This window comes from Pseudonaja textilis, chromosome 1 (assembly GCF_049901715.1).
Source record: "Pseudonaja textilis isolate UNSWEBS1 chromosome 1, rPseTex1.2, whole genome shotgun sequence".
Classification (NCBI taxonomy): Eukaryota; Metazoa; Chordata; class Lepidosauria; order Squamata; family Elapidae; genus Pseudonaja; species Pseudonaja textilis.
This window is the reverse complement of record NC_141990.1, coordinates 247,024,530-247,048,896: the sequence shown is the minus strand read 5'-3', so window position 1 is coordinate 247,048,896 and position 24,367 is coordinate 247,024,530. Positions and strand designations below refer to the sequence as shown.

Genomic DNA, 24,367 nt, shown 5'->3' with positions numbered 1-24,367 from the left:
AAGGAAATTCATTTATTTATTTATTCAATTGATATGGCCACACATCTCAAGTACATGATTCTATGCAGCTCACAACATTAAAACCAATGGAAATATATAAAATGCTAAATTATTTATGATGGTGAATCATAGCATAGCCAAGAAATAGGCTCCATCCCACACTGGGGTCCCAGGCTCAAAGGCTTACAGAAGGCTAGCAGGATGTGGTGGGGTCAATGTAATCTCAGGATGCAGGATGTTCCAGAGGACAAGGTCCATGGCAGAAAATGATCTTCTTTGGAGTGCCACCAGCCAGCATTCCTTGCTTAAATCAATTTTATGCTGAATTAAGTTAGGATACTTTTGAATCTGAAATGCTCTTGCCAAAAGTTTCCTTGTCATAATGATGGCTATGGATTCTGAGCCCTAACAGAAGCCATCTAACTCAATTAAATCTTACCTCACAAGAGCTGCAGGAAAAAAATAATTTAGAACTAATGATATAGCATATAATATTATTACTGTTATACAATGTATTGTGATACAACCTTGTCTATAACTTTAGTTGATGGTGAAACAACAATGCTGGTAGATTCTGGACCTTGCTGCTTCCGAATTCTTGCATAATGAGCTCTAATTTCTATTTCATGCTGTACAGCTGAAAAAACAGAATTATATTTCAGGAATGAAACTGATTTATCTAATTCTGTCTTAAAACATGAAAATGTATAGTTGATTTTAATTTAAGGTTGTTTTATGGAATGATAAGTCCATTTGTTTGTTTCCTGAAAACTTGAGCATTATTCAGAAACCTGCCACTTAAATTTCCAGAAGCCAAACCAGATTCAGACATGGTTCTTAGATCAGAAGGAGAAGGACCAGATTATGGGCAGTACTCCTACCCATAAGTATGATGTGGAAACCCACGTTTAAAAATTACAAGCCACCTCATGATTAAGACACTTGAATTATGTAGAGGATTGCTAAAAAATTTAAAAGGTCCTTTTAACATTTAAATAATGTTATTTAAATGTTACCTTTTGGGCTCATAAAGACATGTCCTGTGGAAACACAAACCATCATGTCCCTCTCTATTTCTTCCCACGACTGCAGCTGGTATCCATCAGGTGTATATAGTATCTTTGCAGGCTGTGACATTTTTAGATGAGTTGTACAACTGTCAAGTAGCTGAAATATTAAAACTGCATTACTATTCAGAAGTCTCTTTGACAGTAAGTCAGAATGTACAGTTTTCAAACTATCAGCCAAAGCAGAGACACCCTGCTGTAGGACATTTTATACAGAATTAGTTGCACAATTGGTGTTTTTTCAGCCGTAACTTACAACTAAGTTAAAAATAAATACATTTGTACAAAGCTATCAAGATTATACTTGGACATTATAGTAAAGCTGACAGCTTGCACAAACAAGGATGGAGAAGCATACAGGTAATCCTTGACTTATGACCAAAATTGAGCCCAAAATTTATGTTGCTAAGTGAAAGATTTGTTAAGAGAATTTTGCCCAATTTTATGATGTTTCTTGTTACAGTTGTTAATCAAATCACTGCAATTGTTAAGTTAGTAACGTGGTTGCTAAGTGAATCTGGCTTCCCTTTTGATTTTGCTTGTCAGAAGGTCTCAAAAGGTGATTACATGACCCCAGGACACGCAACTGTCATAAGTATGAGTCAGTTGCCAAGCATCCAAATCTTGATTATGTGATCATGGGGATGCTGCAACAGTTGTAAATGTGAAAAATGGTCATAAGTCACTTTGTCCAGGGTCGTTGTAAATTTGAACAGTCACTAAATGAACTGTTGTCAGTTGAGGACAACCTGTAATGAATAGTATTGGTATTAACTAGTCAGGGACAGTTTTCCTTTCTCTTATCTCCTTTGTTTAAATTTTTCTCTTTAATACTTAATATTTTGCTTTGCATAATATTATGCTTTGCTTGGGGCGGAGTGAGCTCCCATTCTTTGCTTAACTCCAGAGGTGGTATTCAGCAGGTTCTGACCAGTTCTGGAGAACCGGTAGTGGAAATTTTGAGTAGTTCAGAGAACCAGCAAATACCATCTCTGAGTGGAGATTTTACAGTATCCTTCCCCTGCCACATCCTTCCCACCAAGCCACGCCCACAGAACCAGTAGTAAAAAAAATTTGAATCCCCCACCACTGCTTCCTGTCAGGAATTGAAATGAGCTCCCAAGTGGGTATTCCCTGGGCAATGGTGATGTCACCAGTTAATCCTTTCAACCCAGAAGCACTTTGGTGCTTCTGACACAGGTGCAATGCGATGCTTTTGTTTACATCAAAAAGAAAGGAGAATATAAGCATTTATGTATTTGCATATCAGTGTGTATATATGTGTGTTTGTTTGTTTATTTTGGGACCATGCAGTGCTTCTGATTAAAATACAGAAGAGCAAACAGTGCTTGTTTGCAAGCCATTAAAGCAACCGTGTCTATTGTCAGAATCTCATGCCACAAAATTTATACTGCAAGGAACAATTAACCTGGAATTGTCCACAATTAAAATTAATTTGTTACTCCAAAATCTTTTTAAACTACTCTTTTGTTCATACAATATGATCAAAGGCTGATCAAGTGTTTGATATTTTTTTCTGTCTTAAGGAGACATTAGATTGTATTCATGTGGGGAGTGTAAAAAATACAGAGAATTATCTAAATTGACAGAGAGTAATTTCAAGTATAGTATATAATTTTAGAACTTATACAACAAGTTGTGTAGGCATTCCTTTTCTTATGACCCCAACTGAGCCCAAAATTTCCACTGCAAAGCAAAACAGTTACAGTAAGTGAGTTTTTGCCCCATTTTATGACCTTTCTTGCCACAGCTGTTAAGTGAATTGCTGCAGTTAAGTTAGTAACATGGTTGGAAATGAATCTGGCTTCCCCGTTGACTTTGCTTGTCAGTGGGTCGCAAAAGGTGATCACATGACCCTGACACAATGCAACCATCATCAATGCATGCTAGTTGCCAAGCATCCGAATTTTGACCACATGACCATGGGGATGCTGCAGTCGTTGTAAGTCTGAAAAATGACTGTAAGTCATGCAAAGGTGCTTTTCAAAAGGCAATTGGACTTTCTTGTCAAGCGAGTCCATTTGCCTTTTGAAAAGCAACTTTGGGACAACCATGATCTGGATGATTGAGAATCTCCATTGACATTCAGTCATACGCTATCTTTTTCAGTGCCATTGTAACTTTGAATGGTCACTAACCAAATGAGTCTAAATTGAGGACTACCTGTATACAATCGTATAAGGACAGGAATCAGTACAGAAATTTCATAAGTTGATGAAATACATCTCCAGTGTTTAACCAGAGTGATCAAGGTGAGGATTTTGTTGTTCCGCATCCGGTGGAGTGCCATATATCTCCAACTTTTGTTTTAAGCAAAAGAAAAACAATGCAGTGCACATGATAAGGTTATCTTGTAAGCAACTGATGTATATTCGCCACTATGAAGTAGCAGTTAAGATGTTTGGGGGGGTTTATTTGAAATTTTATTTAAAGGATATTTATTTATTTACTTAATTTATTTAAAGAAAAGTTATCCTCTTTACCTCTGTCATAGATTTTCCCCACGCATGTACTCCCTTGTCAGGTATATTTCCATTTGGGTAAGCCCACACTCTTTTGGTTGTGGGCTGCTTGTAGAGACCCTTGTCATTTTTGGCAAGTAATTTAGGAGAAAAGGGAGAACTTCTTTGGAACTGCAGTGCTTGAAGCTCTGAAAGGTGCATCTAGAGTGAAACATAATCCAAGTCATGGAGTTAAAATCAGTGGCTGACTCTGTATGGTAGTTTACATTTTGCAAAGCCACAAGGAATGAATGTAATGCAACAAAAAGTATGTTACATTAGAATTATGAACACTAGTGATCCTTCTATTTAAGCAAAAGCGTTTTAAGGCATTATCTCAATTATGGGGTAAGAAATAGCCCTGAATACTTTTTATTCACTGAAGCCAAAGAGGAATTGAATCTTTCAGGGAAGACCTGAAGGCAAATATGGGTCAGGGAAAAGAAATCTGGAGCCATGACATCTACAGTAAACCAAGAATTCATCAAAATGTCAAAATACGTGCCTGCAACAATGCAACACAAATACAAAAAATGTGGGGTTTTCATCATGACACCATTACATGTGTATGTATTATGTATATCACCTTTGCCCTCCCGCAGGCATCAACATATGGAAGCTATTATGGTGTGCACATTTGGTGGTTCCAGTAAACAACAGCTCATTAAAGTTATCCTGTACATTCTTTAGAACATCTAGTGAGCGTCTGAACAGCCACATTTGTGGATTATGCAGGGTTCTGGACTGTAATACCTTCCATTCTTTCTGATTTTTTTAAAAAATGTTTTATATTGCTATAAGACATGGATAAGACATTATATGATTTTGATACTGTGTATTTATACAGTTTACTAGCTATTATTAGCAATATTATGTTTAGATGACCACCCCTACCCACACAGACAGACAAGACACCAGAATGTAAACTGACAGTAATCAGCACTCCTTACTGGCACTGATGATGTTACCTAGTTAGGGTAATGAAACGTCTGCAAGAAAACAAACAAGCTCAGAAAGCATCAAGGAGCTCTCAATGACTTCAACCATTAAATTTTTTCTGAATCTGATGGCTCAATGAGATCTGGGTCCTCATCTTCACACCTTGGAAATGAGGGGGAGGGCAGTATTTAGCACAACCTTGTCCATGATTGTGATCTATTGGATTTATGTCCCCCTATTTGGCAAGAACTGCCTGAGAGCAAGAAAACATGACAAGGAGCAACTCATGTTTGGTAATTGGTCATGCCCACAAAGACAGCCTCCTTTGTGCAATCATTTTGTGAGACCACCCACAACTTTCAAGTATACTTATTGACCCAAAGGATTCTAATTAAACAAAATGAAGTTATCTTTGTAGTTCTGTGCTTCTAAAAATATAACATACTGTACTGCTCTTTTCCCAATTCCTTCATAGTGATTATTTATTAAAAACTTTAATGAAAATAGTTGTTCGAAATGCAGTGCTTCCATTTATAAATTAAAATTTATTCCAGGATGATAAAACGGCAGTCTTGGGGGAGACTACCAGATTCCTTTTTCTCAAGAATAATATGTGGATTAAGGGAATGTGAAACATGTAGCTAAAATGTTTAGATAAGAAACAAGTTTTGCTTCAGAGATCAATCCTACTTAATGTAAATTAAACATATTTCTCCCTCACTATGAAAAGAAGTCATAGTTCAGACAATTTATTGATTTAGCAGGTCACAAATCTTTTTCTAAAGCATTTAGATATAAAGATTTCATTTCTCAGGAAATTGGGTAGCATAAAGTATATATTCACACCTCTGTATGTTGTATAGTTTCCATGAGTTTCATCTCTTCTTGAGTTTCTTCTGTCCAGCCTCCTTCTACTACCACAGGCTGGAAAGGGCTCTTAGTGGGCACCAAATCGGCAGCTTTATACTTTGTTATACGACGTCCTAAAATAAGAATGGTTTTAGAGCACTTTTTTAATGTAGAAGAATTTTAATTCATTGGAACAAAGGGAAATAATCCAATACACATTAATATGTTTGCACTGTATTATTCCTTAATAAAATCTAACTATTCTCTGTAGGATCTGTGGTTGCAATTTTGAGATCCACATTTGCTCTGAGATGTGGAGCTAAAAATTTAGTTTAAAAAAATCTTGCATACCAGTCATATTGAATAGTCCTTGTGTAAAAAAGGATGTGTTTTCAATAATGTTAATATAATACCGTAAACTTAGAACATTGGCATTATTATTACAAAAGTATGTCAGCTTGAAAAATCTCAAAAAGAAGGTTTTGATACATGGACTAATATTAAAAGTTGTTATCTCATGTTAATATTATATTATTAAAAATAATGTAATTACAATGAAATCAACTTTCACTATAATACTGACCTTGCAGTTGTCTCATTTTATGTTTCATTGCATTAAGGTCTGCCAGAATTTTATCTTTTTCTAGCCACTTCTGTTTTTCTTGCCTTTCTATGTTTTCCAAAGCTGTAATGAATATATATATATATATACATTTTTTGGTACATGATTTTTATTTTTATTTATTTTTGTCAATTGCTTACAAGATAATAGGCATAAGTAAAAACATAGTTATGAATACATGGATACATATAAGAAAAATTAAAAAAATAAAAGAAACAATAGGACAGGGATGGTAGGCACGTCGGTGCGCTTATGCACGCCCCTTACAGACCTCTTAGATTTTGCATCTAAAGGTCTTAAAACATGTAATTAAAAAGCATTAAATGGCTCAAGAAAAAATTCTGTGAAAATGCTCAAGTACTTAAATCTTCCCTTAGTCAAACATGTACAGAATAAAGAAAATTTGGAAAGTTACAAATTCAATACCATTTAGTATTGTAACTCTATGTGAAAAACAGGACCTTTTAAAATAATAATTTATGCAAAAAAGAGAGTTGCTCTCCACACCATTCTCCCCTCCCCCCAAACACACACATACACACTTGTGAATTGGGAAGGGCAGACAGTAGTTTCTTAAAGTGGCTGCAAGGCAGTTAAAACCTGTAAGACAATAGTTGATTGTTTTTGTGTGTACAGCTAATAAATTGAATGAGTACTCATTAATTTATATTTTGTCTAAGCCCAGTCTTTTTCTGATGCTTCTTGATTGTGTGTGATATATGTGTATGTGTATGAATACATGTGACTGTATACATACATACATGCATACAAACAATATATGCATATATGTACACACACACACATATGTACATATACTACATAAAATACTACTTATTCAATCATATCACAGATATATGTTTGAGGAAAATCTTCAACTGAGATTTAGCCACCCTTGTGAGAGAGGTAGAGAAGCAGGACAGTAACCTAACATTTGCATTTCATAAATTCTTTTCTGCCCAACTTCCTTTTTTGTATGGGAACACTCATCTTCCTATTGAATAAATCTGGGGAATAGTTGAAGAATGTTCTGGAATGTGATGACAGACATAAATAAATAAATAAATAAATAAATAAATAAATAAAAATATTCTGTAATTTTTCCCTTGATAATAATCTATTATTTTGCAAAGTATACTTTTACTATTTTTTATACTCTAGAAATGAATTATGTACAAATTTTACATTATTAAACATTTATATTCTTCACTGAATTATGAACATAAATTTGTAATTTGAAGTACATGGTATCAGCCATATTCTAAAGAAAAACAGATAGAAATGTCAACCTCTTATAATATTTTCTTTTTTGTTTAATGACTTACTATCCAAAGGTAGAAAAGGTTCTCCGCTGGAAACCCAGACCTCAACTGGATTTCTAAGAATGTTGCTGAGCACCAAATGATCAATATCTGGTGTTATCACAGATGATGTAAAGTTGATGTTCTTATCCTTATCTTGGAAAAGAGAGAAAAGAAAGATTTTACAAAAATTCTTTTCTCATAATTCTCTTTTATTTTACAGTTTTCTTAAATTGTACAATTTTCTAATCTTATACTTATTAAGTTATTAATTTACTGCTGGCATCAAGTTGACTTTCAGAGGTTTTCAATATAGCCAAATACAGAAATAAAAATAAAACAATAGGTAAAATGTACTAACAAATTCATGGCAATAATCCAAATTATTAATAAAATTATTAGGGGTCAAATATCCAGAGGAAGAACTCCACCTTTAAAGTTTTTATGAAAGATTCCAATGTGGGAGCAATATGAATCGGGGAGGGGGGAGACTATTCCATGATGTGGGGGCCACCATGGAAAAACACTACTCTAAGAAGCCCATCCTTTTCTTCTCATAAGTGAATGGGACACCCAAAGCCTGCCCATCTGGGATGAGCATATCAAATTCAGATTGTCTATGACCATGCCATTGGGGCACTAAAGATATACACCCAGAAATATACTGAGTTCTCACAATACGAGGCTTTCAAATACTAAAAACAAAATGTTAAGGAATTAGGAGCAGTGATGGTATAGTAGTTAGACTGCAGTATTTCAAGCTGACTTGCCCATAGCCAATAGTTGGATCCTGACTGACTGCAGTCTCAAAGGTGGGTTGTTGTTTTTTCCTTCAAAAAGAAACTTTTCCTTCAGGAAATAGAAGAAAATGTTTCGCTTCTCATCAAGAAGCTTCTTGGACTATTTCATTGCACTAGGTTGCACTATTTCATTCTAAGCACCTTCACATAGTACTTCAGCATTGTCCAAGCAAAGGGCAGAACAGAATAACAGTGTCAGCTTTGAAATTCAGCTGCCACATTTTGTTTTAGAGAGTTAGAGGAGCTGAAAAGTTCAAGGTTATTCTGTGTGTCGTATTAAGAATTTCCAGTTGCAGTAAATTGGTTCTCGTGATTTATGAAGTGTAGAAGTGGGAGGAGAGAAGGGAGGAGAGAAGGTGGGTTCTGTGTAACGCGCGAAAAAACTTTCACTTGGGAAATTGCTTTTGACATGCCAGATCTGTTCCTAATAAATCAATTGGAGAGATAACGTCTCAGAGTGATTGATATCATAGATACTTTCTGGATGCTTGACAAACAGAGTCGGAAGGGACTTTGGTGGTCTTCTGGTCCAACCCCCTGTCTAGGCAGGAAACCCTATTCCATTTCAGACAAATGGCTGTCCAATCTCTTCTTAAAAACTTGCAGTGTTGGAGCATTCACAACTTCTGGAGGCAAGTTGTTCCACTGATTAATTGTTCTAACTGTCTAACTATACTGTCTAATTGTTCTAACCATCTAACTATCAAGAATTTGACAAATTAACAAAGCTGCTTTTCTCCATTGTTATAAATGTGTGACTGTATTTCTCAATTAAAAATAAATGGTACAACTGTGAACTTCAGTACTTGTTATAAGTATTACTCCCTACAATAGATGTGTGTGAGAGAGAAAATAGATTTTTTTCAGAATTTGTCTGTTGCCCTACAATTAAGTGTATTCAGACAATCTATACATATTAGCAACTAACTGATCTTCATCTTCTACCACAGGATGCTAATCTGTAATCATGGTTGTTCAAGTTGTCAATTACGTATTTGTATATACACAGAAACAGTTTTCTGTGTATACAGAATCCACTTTGGCACACTCCTATTGCTGAGAAATATATTTGGCAGATAGCCCTTGTTCCGTATACATCTTGATTAATGAAGGCTGCCACAGCAATATACATGGCCAAGATCCTATTAACATCTAGAGTGTTAAGAAAATGTTCTAACAGTAGAAATGGCCAGAAAAAATAGGAGCCAAACAACGTTCTGATTGAGATGGGAATCGCATACCACCTCCAGAGTCAATGTATTGCATGAGAGGATATGGAATTAGTCTGAATTGATCATCTGAAGAGTTCTACAAAAACAGAATTAAACAGTGGCTGTCAGTCCAGATAAAGGCCTCTGTAGACATAGAATCTGCTGCAAAATCTATTATAAAGTACTCTCACAGTCCTTTTCTTAAGTCTGCTTTAAAAAGTGCTAGCAATAGAGCAAAAATGATAGCAAGATGGCCTCACCCAAGTATAAAAAACAGAAAGAGCATCCTCACATAAAGAAGTTGCAAACAGGTGCTGGTTGACATAAAGGAGGAAAGGAAAACTGAGGAGAAGCTTAATTTGTTGCTTCTGTCTTCATTGATAAGATAAGATAAGCCTTAGGGTTTTTTTCCCCAGAAGGGTTCAATAAACAGACAGAAGGAGCAAGAGTATGAAACGGATGAATTAAAAATAAACAAATACAATATCTGGGCCCAGATGGTATACATTTGATGATTATGAATGTGAGGCTGCTGATCTTCCAAGAAAAATATGCAACTTAATTTTAAAATCAGCATCTGTTCCTGAGAATATCTGAAAATGATCAATGTAATTAGAGTTGCTTCAAGTTCTAGAATATATAGGAATTTATGTCCCATTAGTTTAATGTCTTTCTGAGTTAAATGGTACAATATTTTATTAAAGAATATGATAAAACATACAAATACCTTTCTGAAAAAAAACTAGTAAATTTCTGCAACAATACATTTTTTTCAGTGATCTTCTACCTTTTTTTAAAATCTAAAAACTCTATTTCTTTCACAAATGACCTCACCATTTTTTAAAATCAACTTAGAGGACAAGCACCTGTCATGTTGTGGACTGGTAATTGGCTAATGATTAAGAAAGAAAAAAAGATGAATAATTCAATAATTTGTAAACAGAAGAGCTATTAAAGCAAAGTATGCCACAGGTTAATTTAAGTAAAAAAGAGTGATACTTTTAATTGATTAATAAACAATCTCAATTTAGGGGTAAGGTGTTCTAATTTGCTAATGTCATCAAATGTATTGAGATACATACATACACTTTTTAAAATGGATTGCAAAGACTTCCAAAATGAACTGCAAATGGCAAATATATTTCAGTAAAGAAAGTGCAACAGGATGTGCATTGGTACAAAACAGCAAGCAGAACTTCACATGAGCAAAGCTTTCATGAAACCTGAATCTTGGCATTTTTATGGACAGTTCAGTTTTGACCTATTACATAAGGGCAAAATCCATGCTTAGGATAATTAGGAATGGAATTTAAAATAAAACTACCAGTTGAGTAATGCTCTGATGTATCACATATAGTTCTGGCCACCACATTTCAAAAATGATGTTACTGTAAAGAAGTAGAGAAGGTACAGAAAAGATGACTCAAAATAGTTAGAGGCCTATAATATTTTCTGTGAATAAAGACTAGAACATCTCTGACTTTTTTCCATTTAGCATAAAAGTAGGTGAGGAAAGTCCTAATAGACATATAAAATCATACATTAAAAACTAGATGATTCAAATCAATTAAAAGCAGGAATACTTTTGCATAGCAGATAGCTAATGTGGAATTTGCTACCATCAGATGTGACAAAGGCTACCAAAATCAGTGGTGGAATTCAAATAATTTAACAACCGGTTCTCTGCCCTAATGACTGGGTGGGTGTGGCTGGGTGGTCATGTGACTGGGTGGGCATGGTCAACTTGATTGTGTCACCCTTAGGAAATTTCTCCTTAGTCCAACTTACAATAAAATAGCACTGTTCCAATATTTAGAATAGAATACAATATCAGAGTTGGAAAGGACCTCGGAAGTCTTCTACTCCAACCCCCTACTTAGGCAGGAAACCCTATACCACTTCAGACAAATGGTTATCCAATCTCTTCTTAAAAATCTCCAGCGTTGGAGCATTTACAACTTCTGGAGGCAAGTTGTTCCACTGATTAATAGTTCTGTCAGGAAATTTGAGGGGCTCCTACAAAAATGAGGGAGTCAATTTATTTTCCAAAGCACCAAAAGGCCCAACAAGACACAATGGATGGAAACTAACCAAAGAGAGAAGCAACCTCGGACTAAGGAGAAATTTCCTAAGGGTGAGACCAATCAACCAATGGAATAGCTTGTCTTCAGAAGTTGTGGGTGCTCCATCACTAGGGGCTTTCAAAAAGAGTGAGGGAAGCACACCCCAAAAGGACAGTGCCAGGAACCACTAAAACAATGCAGGAAACAGCCATTCCCCCTTTTTAAAAAAAGTCAACCCCAAAGCAAATGCAACAGCTGAGAGAGAAACTAAGAGCAGCTGCTCATGCTAATTGAAAGCCTGAGCATGCTGCCAAAAGCCATTAACCCTTCCAACTCTATTATGTTCTCTATGTTCTCTATGTTTTAAATTGGGTGCTTCACAGCAGAAGCAGTACAGTTGGCTAGACCACATTAAATTCATAGCCTGTATGATCAAGTTGCATCATTGTTCCCTCCTGTATCTCCCCCCCCCCAAAAAAAAAAAGAAACAAGAAGTAGCCAACACTGCAGCAGCTATAAAAGGTCTTGGGGAACTCCAGTAGTATCAGCTAATCACAGAAATTACTTAATACTCTTTATAATGAAAATGTTTGCTATCTTTTCCTTCTTCCTGAAGGGAAGAGGTTAATCCCATCCCTAGATGGGTGATTGATGGGTTTCCCTGCCCTAATCCTGTCAGTTTCTGTTGTTTATTGACTTGATTCAGCGTGTATAGGCTGTATTTCAGCTTCAACTGTTAACTGGTTCTTGGCTTGGTCTACTCAGAGCTATTAACTGAAGGGAGAGAGAGAGAGAAAAAAAACTTCTCTTGCACTTTATTTTTAACTGGTTCTCTGAACTGCATAAGCAATTAACTAACTGTTCAGGCGAACTGGTGAGAACCGGTGGAATCCCACCTGTGCTACCAATTCAGTTGTTTTAAAAGCGGAAGGGAAAAAGACATGGAAGAGCAAGATATAAACTTGTGTTGGTGAGTAATTACTAGGCTGAAATTATGGACTGTATATTTTAAATATGAGCTTCTGAGAAGCAACAGTACAAGAGGATTCCTGTCCTCCTGTCTGCCTTTATAAGCTTTCTGAATGCATATTTCACTACCAATGTATACAGAATATGGAATTAAATGAGCTATTCGCCTAAACCAACAAAATAAAATCAGAGTAACTAAAACAGCAAAAAAATTGCACCCACCGATATCATTCTGCTCTAGAGAATTCTTGAACAGGACTCTGAGCAAGTAAAGAACCCACACATCTAATGGAAATAGACTTCAAAGAATCAAGTCAAAGTCTGCTTATATATAAGCTGAAATCTAGACAAACTTTTTGGTCCATTTATTTGCATACACTATCCTTTTTGTTTAATGCTCACAAAACTGTGCACAATACATCTAAAAATAAAAGACTAAAGATACACTCTGAAAACTCATAAACAACTAAAACTAAACCAAAACAAACCAACAATAAGTTTTTTTAAAAAAAATAAATAAATAAAACAAAATCAGAGACTTTTGGATAGTATGTCAGAAAACAGTTCCATGTATCTTTTCTCCGAAAAAGATTCATTTTGCTGGTTAATCTACATATCAAGTGCATATACTTTTAATAGGCAAGATATGGAAAGTCACATTTTACCTTTTCTTGAAAACACAGATGCAATTTGTTTAAGGCCATTATCAGAAATGGCTTCTTCATCTCTTTCTTCAGTTTCTTGCTTTTTGAGGTAATCATTTACTGCACACAAGACTAAATCCTGCAGTGTGAGGATCAGGGTCCCTTCACTGTTATACAGCTTGCAAGCTGTCCTGCTAAGTTCAAGACGTCTTGTACATAATGAAAGCAACTACATAAAGGAAAATATATGTATGTATATGTATATACTTCAAACACATAATTAACAACATATAAAAATAAATTATCATATTGTAATTCTTATTTTGTTATTTTTCTAACAAGTTTGCTATATTACATTTGTATTCCTCTCCAATGGTGGTATGGTACCAGTTCACATTGGATCAGTTCAGCCAAACCAGTAGTAAAAAGGCCTCCGATGATCAGCTGAGAGGAGGAAAAAAATCCAATTAGCTGAGAGGAGAAAGAAGAGAAAAGTGCAGGATTGGACCTCCCACCCACCCCTGCACTTTTCTTTTCTTTATCCTCTGCTGATTGACATTGCAGGCCTCAGCTGGTGTGGGGCAAGCTGCGTGTGCACACATTAGGTGCGCGTGCATGCGCGCTTGATCACCAAACCGGTAGTGGAACAGGGAGGATCCCACTGCTCTTCCACTCTTTCTTTAAGATTCTATAGACCAAGGTTGACTCAGCCTTCCATTCTTCCAAGGTCAGTAAAATGACGACTCAAAATGTTGGGGGCAATATGCTGACTCTGTAAACCACTTAGAAAGGGCTGTAAAACATTGTGATGCATTATATAAGTGTAAATGCTATTGCCATATATCAACTTCGCTTGCATGACTAAATAATCCCTAATATAATTTTCCTTTCCTAAATGTTCACTGGATTTCCCACTTAACATATAAATCTCTGATTTTCAAGACATGTATTGCCTGCAAATGCTTGCAAGTTCACTAGGTGGTCACTCTCCATATTTATAATTCAATTTTTTCTAGTAATTCTAGTAATGTCATAAGCCTTCAGCACCTTTTTTTTTTATTAAGAGAAACAAGCCTCCTACTGCTATTCAGGGAAACATTTGGCAATGAGAGGGTAAATGTACAAATTTGAGATTATAATTCACTAGTAATGAATTTCTTAGTAAATTGTAGAAATATTACTTTTAATGTGATGCCTGCAATGAGACGGTTCTTCCTCCCCCCAATGCTATTTGCTTACACTAGATCCATAGTAGTTCTTACACACCTTGGATTTGACCTGACATCTTCAGGGCAGACACTTGTAGATTTACATTATTAAAATTCCCCTCCCCCAGCATGTATGATGAGGTAATATATTGTTTTTACCTTACTGTCTAGGCATACTGTTTGTCCTTATCAATTCAATTACAAGATTCTCTTTGGATTATTGTTACTTACCCTCGGGAATGTGTGAGCAACAATTAGTTGCCCATTTCGGTATCCATCTCCATTTTTGTATGCAATTATTTTTACTGTTTTTTGGTCTAGAGCTGCAGATATCTTTTCTGAGATGACTTGTAAGGAGGTTTCATTTTTTAAGGATGCTAGAACATCTTCAAAATAATGCAGGGTGGATTCAGCTTTATCAGAGAATAAATCAATCTCCACAATAAAACAAAACAAAATGTTAGCATTACTTCAGTTTTATTATAATTTTAGTGAAGTTACTTTTTAAAAGGCAACCAAACTGAATAAAATTTGAATTTCAAATATTATACTTTTATGACAAACTAGAGAAAATACAAGATAGACAAAATGAACAGGCAGCTATCCCTAATACACACATACCAATTACAGAGGATTCAGAAGTGAATTTTTATAAAAACATTGGCAGAAGTTATATATTTAATATGGTTAGATTAACCACCCTTGATATGTAACTACATGATAGATTACTTCCAAAAATGATATAACTAAATAATATGTTAAGACATACTGTACGCATCCAAGAAAGTAGTAGAAAATATATTTTAGCTGATATTTTCCCAAATGCCATTAAGTAAAACAGGAAGTGAATGGACTGGTTTTTTAATTCAATAGAAACTCCTGAACTAATGTTAATTGCTAATCTCCCCTGATGTTTAAGATTACCCACCCACTCTTTTACACATTTTCTTTCAAAAGAAAATTGCTTCTACATTATAGTACTCAGATTTCAAATCCTTCTTTCCCAAATAAAATGTACTGCTAGGAAAAACTGCTGACTTTTCTACCATGTACCTAGTGAATATACCCATGGCAATTTCTCAAGGTATATAATTATATCCCAGTTCGATTATTTCTTATAGCTGCTGAATGGACTATGTTTGTAGCTAGTATATTAGTATCTACTGTAGTAGCAATCAGGATTTTCTGCTTCCCAAGGGGTTATACTTTTAACTTATAAGTCTTTTTAAAAAATATAATGGAATGGAAGCTGCAGTGGGAGGGGTTGTTTTTTTTTGCTTAACTCAGTTCCCTTCTGAATCATGCTACAATAAACGACAGTCATTTAACAGATATATATATGTAAGTACAAGCTAAAAGATAATTAGTCACACTTCCTGTTCTTCTACATGAAGATTAATTCATAATAATTGTGAGGCGGTTGAAATTGTTCTCAATTCATAGGTGGAAAGCCATGGTTAAGGTCAGAATTAATCCAAGCATGATTTCAACTTATTTCAGCATTTTCAAAGCACTACAATCTTTAAAATACTGCTTAACATCAGCATAAATAGCATTATATTTCCTTTAAAAATAAAGTCAAAATACGTGACAATGGTCTGGGTTCAAAGCTAGCCCAAAGCAATTAGTCGCTAATAAAGTCAGAAAGAAATGGTACTCAATTTTATTTTTTTATATAATGTTGTTTAAATATGAATATTCCACTATTTGAAAACCATCTAAAAGATAAAGTTATAATATGGGCAGTTATTTGGTTATGTCTAATGTATAACTGTGAACGGCTTAACTCACCTTATTAACATCAAGGCATTTAAAAGGACAAAAAGGTAAATTATTTCTGTCCTGGAATCCAGAAGCACAGGAAAATATAGTACCAGGGAGCAATTTTTTCAGTTCTTTCTTTCCTCTGATGGTCCTTCCACAAGCCAAACATATCATTATTTTTTTCTTTCCACAAGGTGAAAGAAAATAGTAGCCCTATTTTTTTTAAAAAAATGGTCAAAATACTTTAAATTAAATACTGCAGAACATTTTTTCTATTTTTTGCATGGTTATTTAAATGTCAACTATTTCAAATTTAGTTTTCACAATTTCTCCTTTTTTAATTGTGTGTATATGTATCAGTAAAATTCTATAATCTGAGCTGAAACTAGAACATTTATTTTAAAACTACATAGTTTTGAAACAAAGCATGCTGAAACTTTTGGATTTTCACGATAGCTTAACTGGAAAACATAACAAGCCACTTCTCTGAATTTTGTGTTGTCTTTTTGGTTAAAAATATAATACATCTTAAAAGGTATATTAGAAGATTAAAGATAATTACAAAAGTGAATTTTAAAAGAATTTTTAGAAATGACTGCTTTGTTTGAAAATGCTTTCAAGGGTCATTTACATTTGAATTTCTGTTTAAACATTTTTATACTTTAAAATATTTTGAAGAAAAGCATTTTAATGTACAACTAGAATGGACTATAAATAATGTTTCATCATTATAAACAAATAGGCATGAATCATGGTACTTCTAAAAGAATATTAAAATACTTCATAAGTTATGTCTTTACTATCCATCGTAGTGGAGTTTCATTTTTCTTTTCCCTCCAGAGAATTGTTAAAACTTACTGGTTGGTCAATTTTTTCTGCCTTGGTTATGGTAAAGGTGCAAATAGAAGCATAGTTTGCTGCGGTGATTTCCATATCCAATATTGTGCTATAAAAGGCACTAAAAACTTTTGTTTCGGTGAAGTTCCATTTTTGGTTGGCAGCTCCATAATTATGTGGTCTGTATTTCTGTCAAAACATAAAATATTGGTGCTGCCTTTCATTTTCAATAATTTTCAGCTGATAGTTGACTGTTCATTAATTATAATTTAAAAATTAAGATAACCTAGATAATCAGACAATATTGCGCATGTCTCTTTTATCTTTTTTGGTATACTTCTGGTATTTAACAATATTGACATATAAAACTTGTACAAATTAATTACACATTTAAGAACTTTAAAAAATTGAAATAAATAGCAAAAAGGTAAATGGGATTTTGTTCTAAAGAAACAAAATGGGTTAAGGATTCAGATAAATTTGGAATATTGACTTTTATTATAATAAAATTGTGGACTTAATTATAAAAATGAAAAACTTCTTATTGTTTGCTGTTCAGGCTATTGCAAGTCATAACAAAATATAAGTGATGATTTTATAAATGGGACACTAGAAGGAACTAAGGATTTTAAGCAAAACTAAAAGAAACCATGCTAATACTGATACTTACAAAATAGAAAATGTCATAAAAGGATGCTTTACTGGATATACAAAAGAAACTGTCTGAAGTTTCAAAAATTAAAAGGGTAATACAAATGATAAACTAAAAGAATTACCTGGAAAATGTTTTCTTATTAGATCTACAAAAGAAGCTTGTTGAAACCTTCAAGAAATCTGAGCTAAAGAAGGACTGAAGAGAAATGTAATCCTATGACAGTATTTGATTGAATTAAAGATTAAGACTGTTAAAAGTAAAAAGAAGGTATATGAAGTTGTTTTATCTGATCAAGGGTAAAATAGGATTTTTTTTAAAAAAAATATTTTTTGCAATGTTCCAGCATCCCTTTATGGTCTTTTTGCTAACACCAGGATTGAAAATTGATGTTTTACAGATTTGCTTATAAATAAGAGATGAATTATGAAGAAATTAACATACTTCTTTTCTTTTTCTTTATTGTATTCCTTTTCTTCTTTCTTTTTTTCCATGTATTTTCTATTTTTTAATTTTCTTTTTTCCTCTCTAAAGTTTCCATTACTTTTTACTGCTGTAATTAACATTCTTAATTTTTTTTTAAAAAAATCAACATTTTCATTGCTTTTTCATTGCTCTTCTAGAACTATCAGAAAGTAAGGCTTACACAGTGAAATACCCAATAAACTCATATAATACAATGATATTGCCTACATGAGTGCAGCCATTTTGCTTTTTGATGTTGGTAGCAGCTAGCAGAGAGGAATATATTACTCATCCCTGGTCCAAAATAGGATTTCTCTAAAACAAAGCCCAGAAAACCAATTTTACAAAACAAACAGATCACTAACACTATTTTTGAAGAGAGATATCACTAATTAAGCCTCTGCAATGTATTAAAAAACTAAGATGCTCCTTTAGCAACAATTTACTTGTATTGGGTTACATGACCATTATGCAGCAATCTATTTGTGATATGGAATTACTCTTACATTTCTCTTTCCAGTATACTACATTTATTCATTAAATTGTATCTCAAGGTGAAAACAAATGGAAGGTTCACAATGAAGCCATTATTAATCATTGTAAAAACTCCTGTTCACCACTCTCCACCATCCATTTGAATTCCAGTTAACCCAGCTCTAAGGAACCAGGCACAGAATAACTCAAAATATAAGAAAAACATCTGTCATGTCACTTCTTCCCACTTCTCCAAATCATCATCTTCAGAAGATGATGCATAAAACAAGCCCATCAAGAAAGCAATCACAACCAGATGCTATTTTTTAAAAAAAATATGAAGAGTTCCCCAAACTTTCAGAACAAAATTTGTGGTATGTGTCTAGGAAAATGGGAAAACAGAACTTGCTGAATACTGTTCCATCATCTCTGGATCCATTACGCCTGAATCCTAAAATATCATAATACAGAAATTATAAGCAGAGAAAAAAGTGATTCCCAGACACACCTCTGCTAGGTGTCTCTTTCTTCCCCTCTATATTTTATCCTCTGTCAGTACTGAATTACAGGACTAGGATATGAAACCAGTTATAGATCAGTGATCCCAAAGCTTTTGGGCACCAGGGACTGGTTTCATGGAGGGGGGCTCGGTTACGTGGGATAAAGGGGCTTGCACAAACTGGTCTGTAGCTTGGGGATTGGGGACCCCTGTAGTAGGTGTCATTTTTTATGAATTTTGTCTCATACTTTAATGGGATACAGATAAATATTATATATTTATATCTAGTGAATACTATAAAGACTGTTTTAATATATTATATGATGGATCTAGACTTTTGAAATTTTTAGAGTTCTATAGACATCTGATAACACATTGAATGTATTCAGTGTGGCTATCTACTTTTTAAGCACTTGGACTATCAAGCATTTTATGGCTCAAACTAGATCCAGGAAACAATATGATTTTTTATAACAGAGGGAAACCCTGTACAAAAAGAAAAGAGAAAGGACTGCAATATTATAGATGGCCTTTCTATCAAACTTAGAATACATAGATAAACTCTGAATTTTTAACTGTGTATAAATTCAGAAACAGAGGTTTTCAAAATATGCCCTAGAATATTTCTCATCCATTACCATAATTGGTATGTGATTGGATGACAGAAAACTATCTAAAATTATATAAGGGTAATCTTCTGCCATAGTCTATCCGATCCATTAGCAGGACAAGGAGCCTCTATTGTAAGAGTTGTCACTGATGTAAAAAGAATGAAGAGTCAGCCAGGTGGCAGCAGACAAGGAAGGTCCAGACAAAAAGGGAACAAAAAAGTAAATAGAAGTTATAGAAGCTAATCTGCAGGGATACAATGACTTCACAGCCATGTTAAAAGAAAGCTAAAACTAATTTCTCATTTGAGCTCAGAGTAATGAGAATAGTTAAACATGCTATTTATTAAACAACTTAGGGGACAGATATTGTTTTTATATTTAGTAACTCTGTAGTGCAAAACATTTGGAGAAGACAAAGTTGCTTAACCCAGTTACTGAATTATAAGAATATAGAAATATTAATATTTTTACAGATAGTTGATATAGAATTGCCATTTGTGGATTTAAGATAATAATTTTCTATATTTGACAATGCTCTATAGTTATGATACTAACCTGAAGGATAATAGGATACCCTTGTATTTCCAGTGGAAATTTTGGACATCCATTCAGTACAGTGGGCACTGATACTGTGAGCACTAGATCTGGATCAATTGCAAGATGAAAGGACCTAGAAACAAAAAGTCTTGAGTCTGAAATGTCTTAAAATCATGACATATGCTTTTATTTCATCACAGGATGTTTTATACACATCTCAGGAGGTTTATATTGTCTCTATTGCATGGGAAGGGATGACAACAGCACAATAGAGGCTTTGCCCCTAATCAATAATGATGCAAGGGGACAACAGGAAAAGGACAGACATTAAAGAAGGAAAAAAAATACGGCCATTCTAGATATCTAACCATATATTACTATAGCATGTGTAAATAGGAGTTTTTGCCAAAATGTTGACAAAAAGTAATTATTTAAAATGAAAATGTGAGACTTAGATAGATTATAATTGTGACTTTTTTTAAAAAAATCCTCTTATCTGAGCTTTCATTTTGAGAGACTTCTGATAACATCACAATTAAACTGAAAACGAAACAGACCATGAGTATTAGTCAAGAATAAGTCAAATGGAAAACTTGATTGAAGGTCCTTCTGTGGATACTGTAAGGCTGAATGTTCCATCTCATTTCTAATACATAGAAATGTACCTGCTTTCCTCTTTCCATACCCAATGTTGCTTGACATCATCATACTTCTTTTCCAACAAAACCACTTCAGTACCAGAATGAAGGTCAGTATTCTCCACACCCAGTACAAGATTTGGACAACTGCAGTTGATGATCTTCCCATTTTTAAATTCAAAGAGTTGATGGTGTGCTTTCTGGAATTCTTTAGCCAATTTTGGCTGATGCCTAAAACCAACAAAAATAAATGCCTTGTGCATACTTCATTACATACTAACAGCAACAAATGTGTGAAATCAAAACTAAATCACAATTCAAAGGAACTGGGCACAGATGTTGGAAAAAGCTGGATAGGTGGTTATATGAGGATGTGGAATGAAAAGCCTAAAATGAAAATGAGTTTTCCCACATTTTATGACATTTTTGTTGCAGTTGTTAAGTGAATCATTATAGTTGTTAAGTAAATGATATAGTCCTTAAGTGAATCTGGCTTCCCACATTAACTTTACTTTGTTAGAAGCCAGCTGAGAAGGTTACAAATGGTGATCTTATTACCCCAGGGCAGTGCAACTCTCAAAATGAATGCCAGTTTGCAAGTGTCCAAATTTTGATCATGTGACCATGGGGCTGCTGTAGTGGTCGCAAGTGTGAAAATTGGTCATAAGTCAGTTTTTCCAGCATCACTGTAAGTTTGAATGATGACTAAATGATGGTTGTAAGTCAAGAACTACCTATAATGCTGAGACCTTTATAATAAGCATTTAACTTTCAACTTGACATTGTAATTTTAAGTAAATTACTATCAACCTAGGACACAGTTTTACTTTAATATAATCTGGGCAGGTTTGATACAAGGACATATCAGAAACACTCTTTTAGTTGATACTCTCTTATTAAAAGATGGTATCCTTTTAATTGTATTATGTGTAATTTTAAAATGTTGTAATAATAAAAAGGAATTAAAAAGGAACACAATTAATTCACTATAACTGACCTGTATTTTTTGTATAACTCTGCATCTTCAAAAAACTGCTCATCTTTTTCCTTCTGAATGTTGTAGTCCTCATCACAGGAAATTTGCTGCCAGGCATATTTTGTAGTCTTATGAAATGCTTCTGTTTTAAAATGTGACTTTATATGTGAATTTCTGGAAAGATATAGAGGCCCACCAAGGCTTACTTATTACCAGTGAATTTTTTTTCCGTAGAGATTTCAGCCAATTATTAAAACAGAGTTCCCAAAAGAGCATAACAACATAAAACATTATACTATTTATTCTATTAATGAGAATTTGAATTTCATAAACACTTGGACTGAAATATTTAATTAAATACCTTAAATTCATTGAAATGAATGACAAATAAACTCTATGGGAGACAATGGCCAATGTGGTTTGAATAATAGATCTAAGAAGAGTTTAATAGTCAAGACTTATTTATGTATAGTTTCTAAGACTATTAGTGATGGAATTCAGCAAACAAGATTGTAAGACTATGTGCTTTCAATCATACACAAATCATTTATTTACATTATTTGTCTTGAACATTTAGATTAGCACTCGATTTTACTCTTATACTTTAGAGAGACAATAAAAGTAGGATTGAAAAAAGGAAAGAAAGGGAAGGGAAGGAGCCCTAGAAAAGTTCTAGGACACTTCTATCTTTAGTAAACCCAATTACTTATAATTAAAAATAATGGTGTTGCATGTTAAAATAACAAAACTTTGTAACGCATGTACCATCGTGTACTATTTTTACTTCATAGAAGGGTTAAAGGTTATTCCCATAACACAAGACAGATGAGAGGAAAGGAGTGCTGAAAACAATAGGGTGAAGTGAAATTGAATCAGTAACAATAGTGCAAATGAATACAATGATGATTTACAACTATGTGCAAATCTATGTGATTTGAATTATTCTTCAGAGCAATATCTGTTGAAGATGACAAGCCCCTCTCCCCCAAAAAGTATATCTCTGATTGATTCACAAAAAGAAATATTTCTTAGTTAAAACGCATCAAGGTTTCTGCTTGGAAAAAACAGAATCAGGCGTTAGACAAGCAGGGGAAAGGCATATTTTGCAACCTACATCCAAGCACAAATAAAGAAAACCTGGGATTTGCTAGGAGAATAGACAGAAAGTGGGATACTTCTTGTAGCACAAAATGTTTTTTCTAACATTAATTGTAAGCATATATCAACTATGCCAACTAGAAATAAGTATGGAACATTTCTTTTGGGAGTTATGTATTGTTAAATGTATGGGTATATATACATGAGATATATTATAAACATATCTCTAGATGTATTAATGTATTGATTGTATTAATTGTGTATGAATACCTATTTTATTGTTGATTTAAAACACTTAATATTTAAATATTTATTACATTAAACATATTAAGTATATATTAAATATAAACGATTTAAATCTTTAATTGTCAATTTAAAAACATACTCAAAGTGGCTCTGAAAATTAATGAAGATAATTAAGCAGCAAATCCCACTCTCATTAGCACTAGCGATGTCACTTAGTTGGGCAATGAAAGGTCTGCAAGCAACCAAGCTCGGGGAGCCCCAAGGTCTCCATCAGAGAATTAAAAACAACATTTAAAAAACAACATTTAAAACCATAATATTAAAAAATTGAAATATATAGTTTATTTATTTCTGCATTTAAATGTTCCTTCATCTTTGGAGGCAGATTACTGTATTAAAAACAAGAACAAATTAGTCTAATTGTAATAAATCCATCTCAAGTACCATTATTCAGGAATAGCATTTTCTTATTTGTCCCCAAATATCTTTCTGTAGTCAATTCTTTTTGCTCCACAAAAATAAATTGGAGATGAGTGGTCCCAATATCATTCGATCTGCAAATTACAATTGATGCCTTCAATATGCTATAAGTGTTTTTCCTCCCCAAAATATTAGGGTATGGATTTTTGACCAGCAAGGCAGTACAGTATTCAACTTAGCTGTAGTGGTTTTATTCACAGATTTGCAATCTATATATTTAAAAGAACACCTTTTCTTCTTTTCTTCAATTTAAATGAATGTGTCCTATCTTCCAAACCTGATGGCTTGGAAAAAAACACTGAAGCTTCATTATGGGAATAATATTTCTAAAAGCCACATCTTACTTCTTTTGTCTTTTAAACTGTGTTCGTTTCATTGATTGGATATGGAGTTGTATGAACTAGTTGGTTCCATAACTGAAATGTAGAAGGAGATCTTTATTCATTCTTCCTTCCCCTATCTATGTGCTCCAAAATCTGTTCTAAAATAACCTTCTTGGAACGATAGCTGCCATTGCAAAAAGGCAAAGAAAACAATGGCAATAGTTTTGGATAAGAAGCTGATTTCAGAAGGCAGTGAGGAAGGAAGCCAATTTCATTTCAACTGGGAGGACATTCCAAAGAACCACCCATAAGCAGTGCTCCCTGGCCTTGACCCCCTCCTCTCCCAAACTGCTTCTCCCCCAAAATTATGTAAGTAGGCCTATTCTAGGTGGAAAGTACAGTCCTGAAGATAACTGGCGCCAAGCCATAGAAGGCTTTATAGGTTAAAATTAGTACTTAAAATTGTGCCCAGTCTCTTATTGATAGCCAGTGCAGGACCTATAGTATAACTATAATGTGCTCCTAAGGCCAGGTTTTAGTGTGTACATGGATAGTTGTACTCTGCACTATTTGCA

The 24,367-nt window shown here is 34.0% G+C and overlaps 1 protein-coding gene across 1 annotated transcript in view; it reads right to left on the bottom strand.

The window, feature by feature from the left end:
• DCDC1 (doublecortin domain containing 1) overlaps positions 1-24,367 on the bottom strand; it is a 283,783-nt gene that overhangs the window by 4,941 nt on the left and 254,475 nt on the right. Inside the window, exons 26-38 of the mRNA XM_087921221.1 lie at positions 21,667-21,819; positions 20,697-20,900; positions 20,050-20,164; positions 16,815-16,982; positions 15,984-16,169; positions 14,424-14,627; positions 13,006-13,213; positions 7,322-7,453; positions 5,961-6,062; positions 5,375-5,511; positions 3,572-3,751; positions 1,017-1,167; positions 528-637 (exon numbers count right to left, since the gene is read on the bottom strand). Coding sequence (XP_087777347.1) covers positions 528-637; positions 1,017-1,167; positions 3,572-3,751; positions 5,375-5,511; positions 5,961-6,062; positions 7,322-7,453; positions 13,006-13,213; positions 14,424-14,627; positions 15,984-16,169; positions 16,815-16,982; positions 20,050-20,164; positions 20,697-20,900; positions 21,667-21,819 — 2,050 coding nt within the window. The remainder of the gene's footprint in view (positions 1-527; positions 638-1,016; positions 1,168-3,571; positions 3,752-5,374; positions 5,512-5,960; positions 6,063-7,321; positions 7,454-13,005; positions 13,214-14,423; positions 14,628-15,983; positions 16,170-16,814; positions 16,983-20,049; positions 20,165-20,696; positions 20,901-21,666; positions 21,820-24,367) is intronic.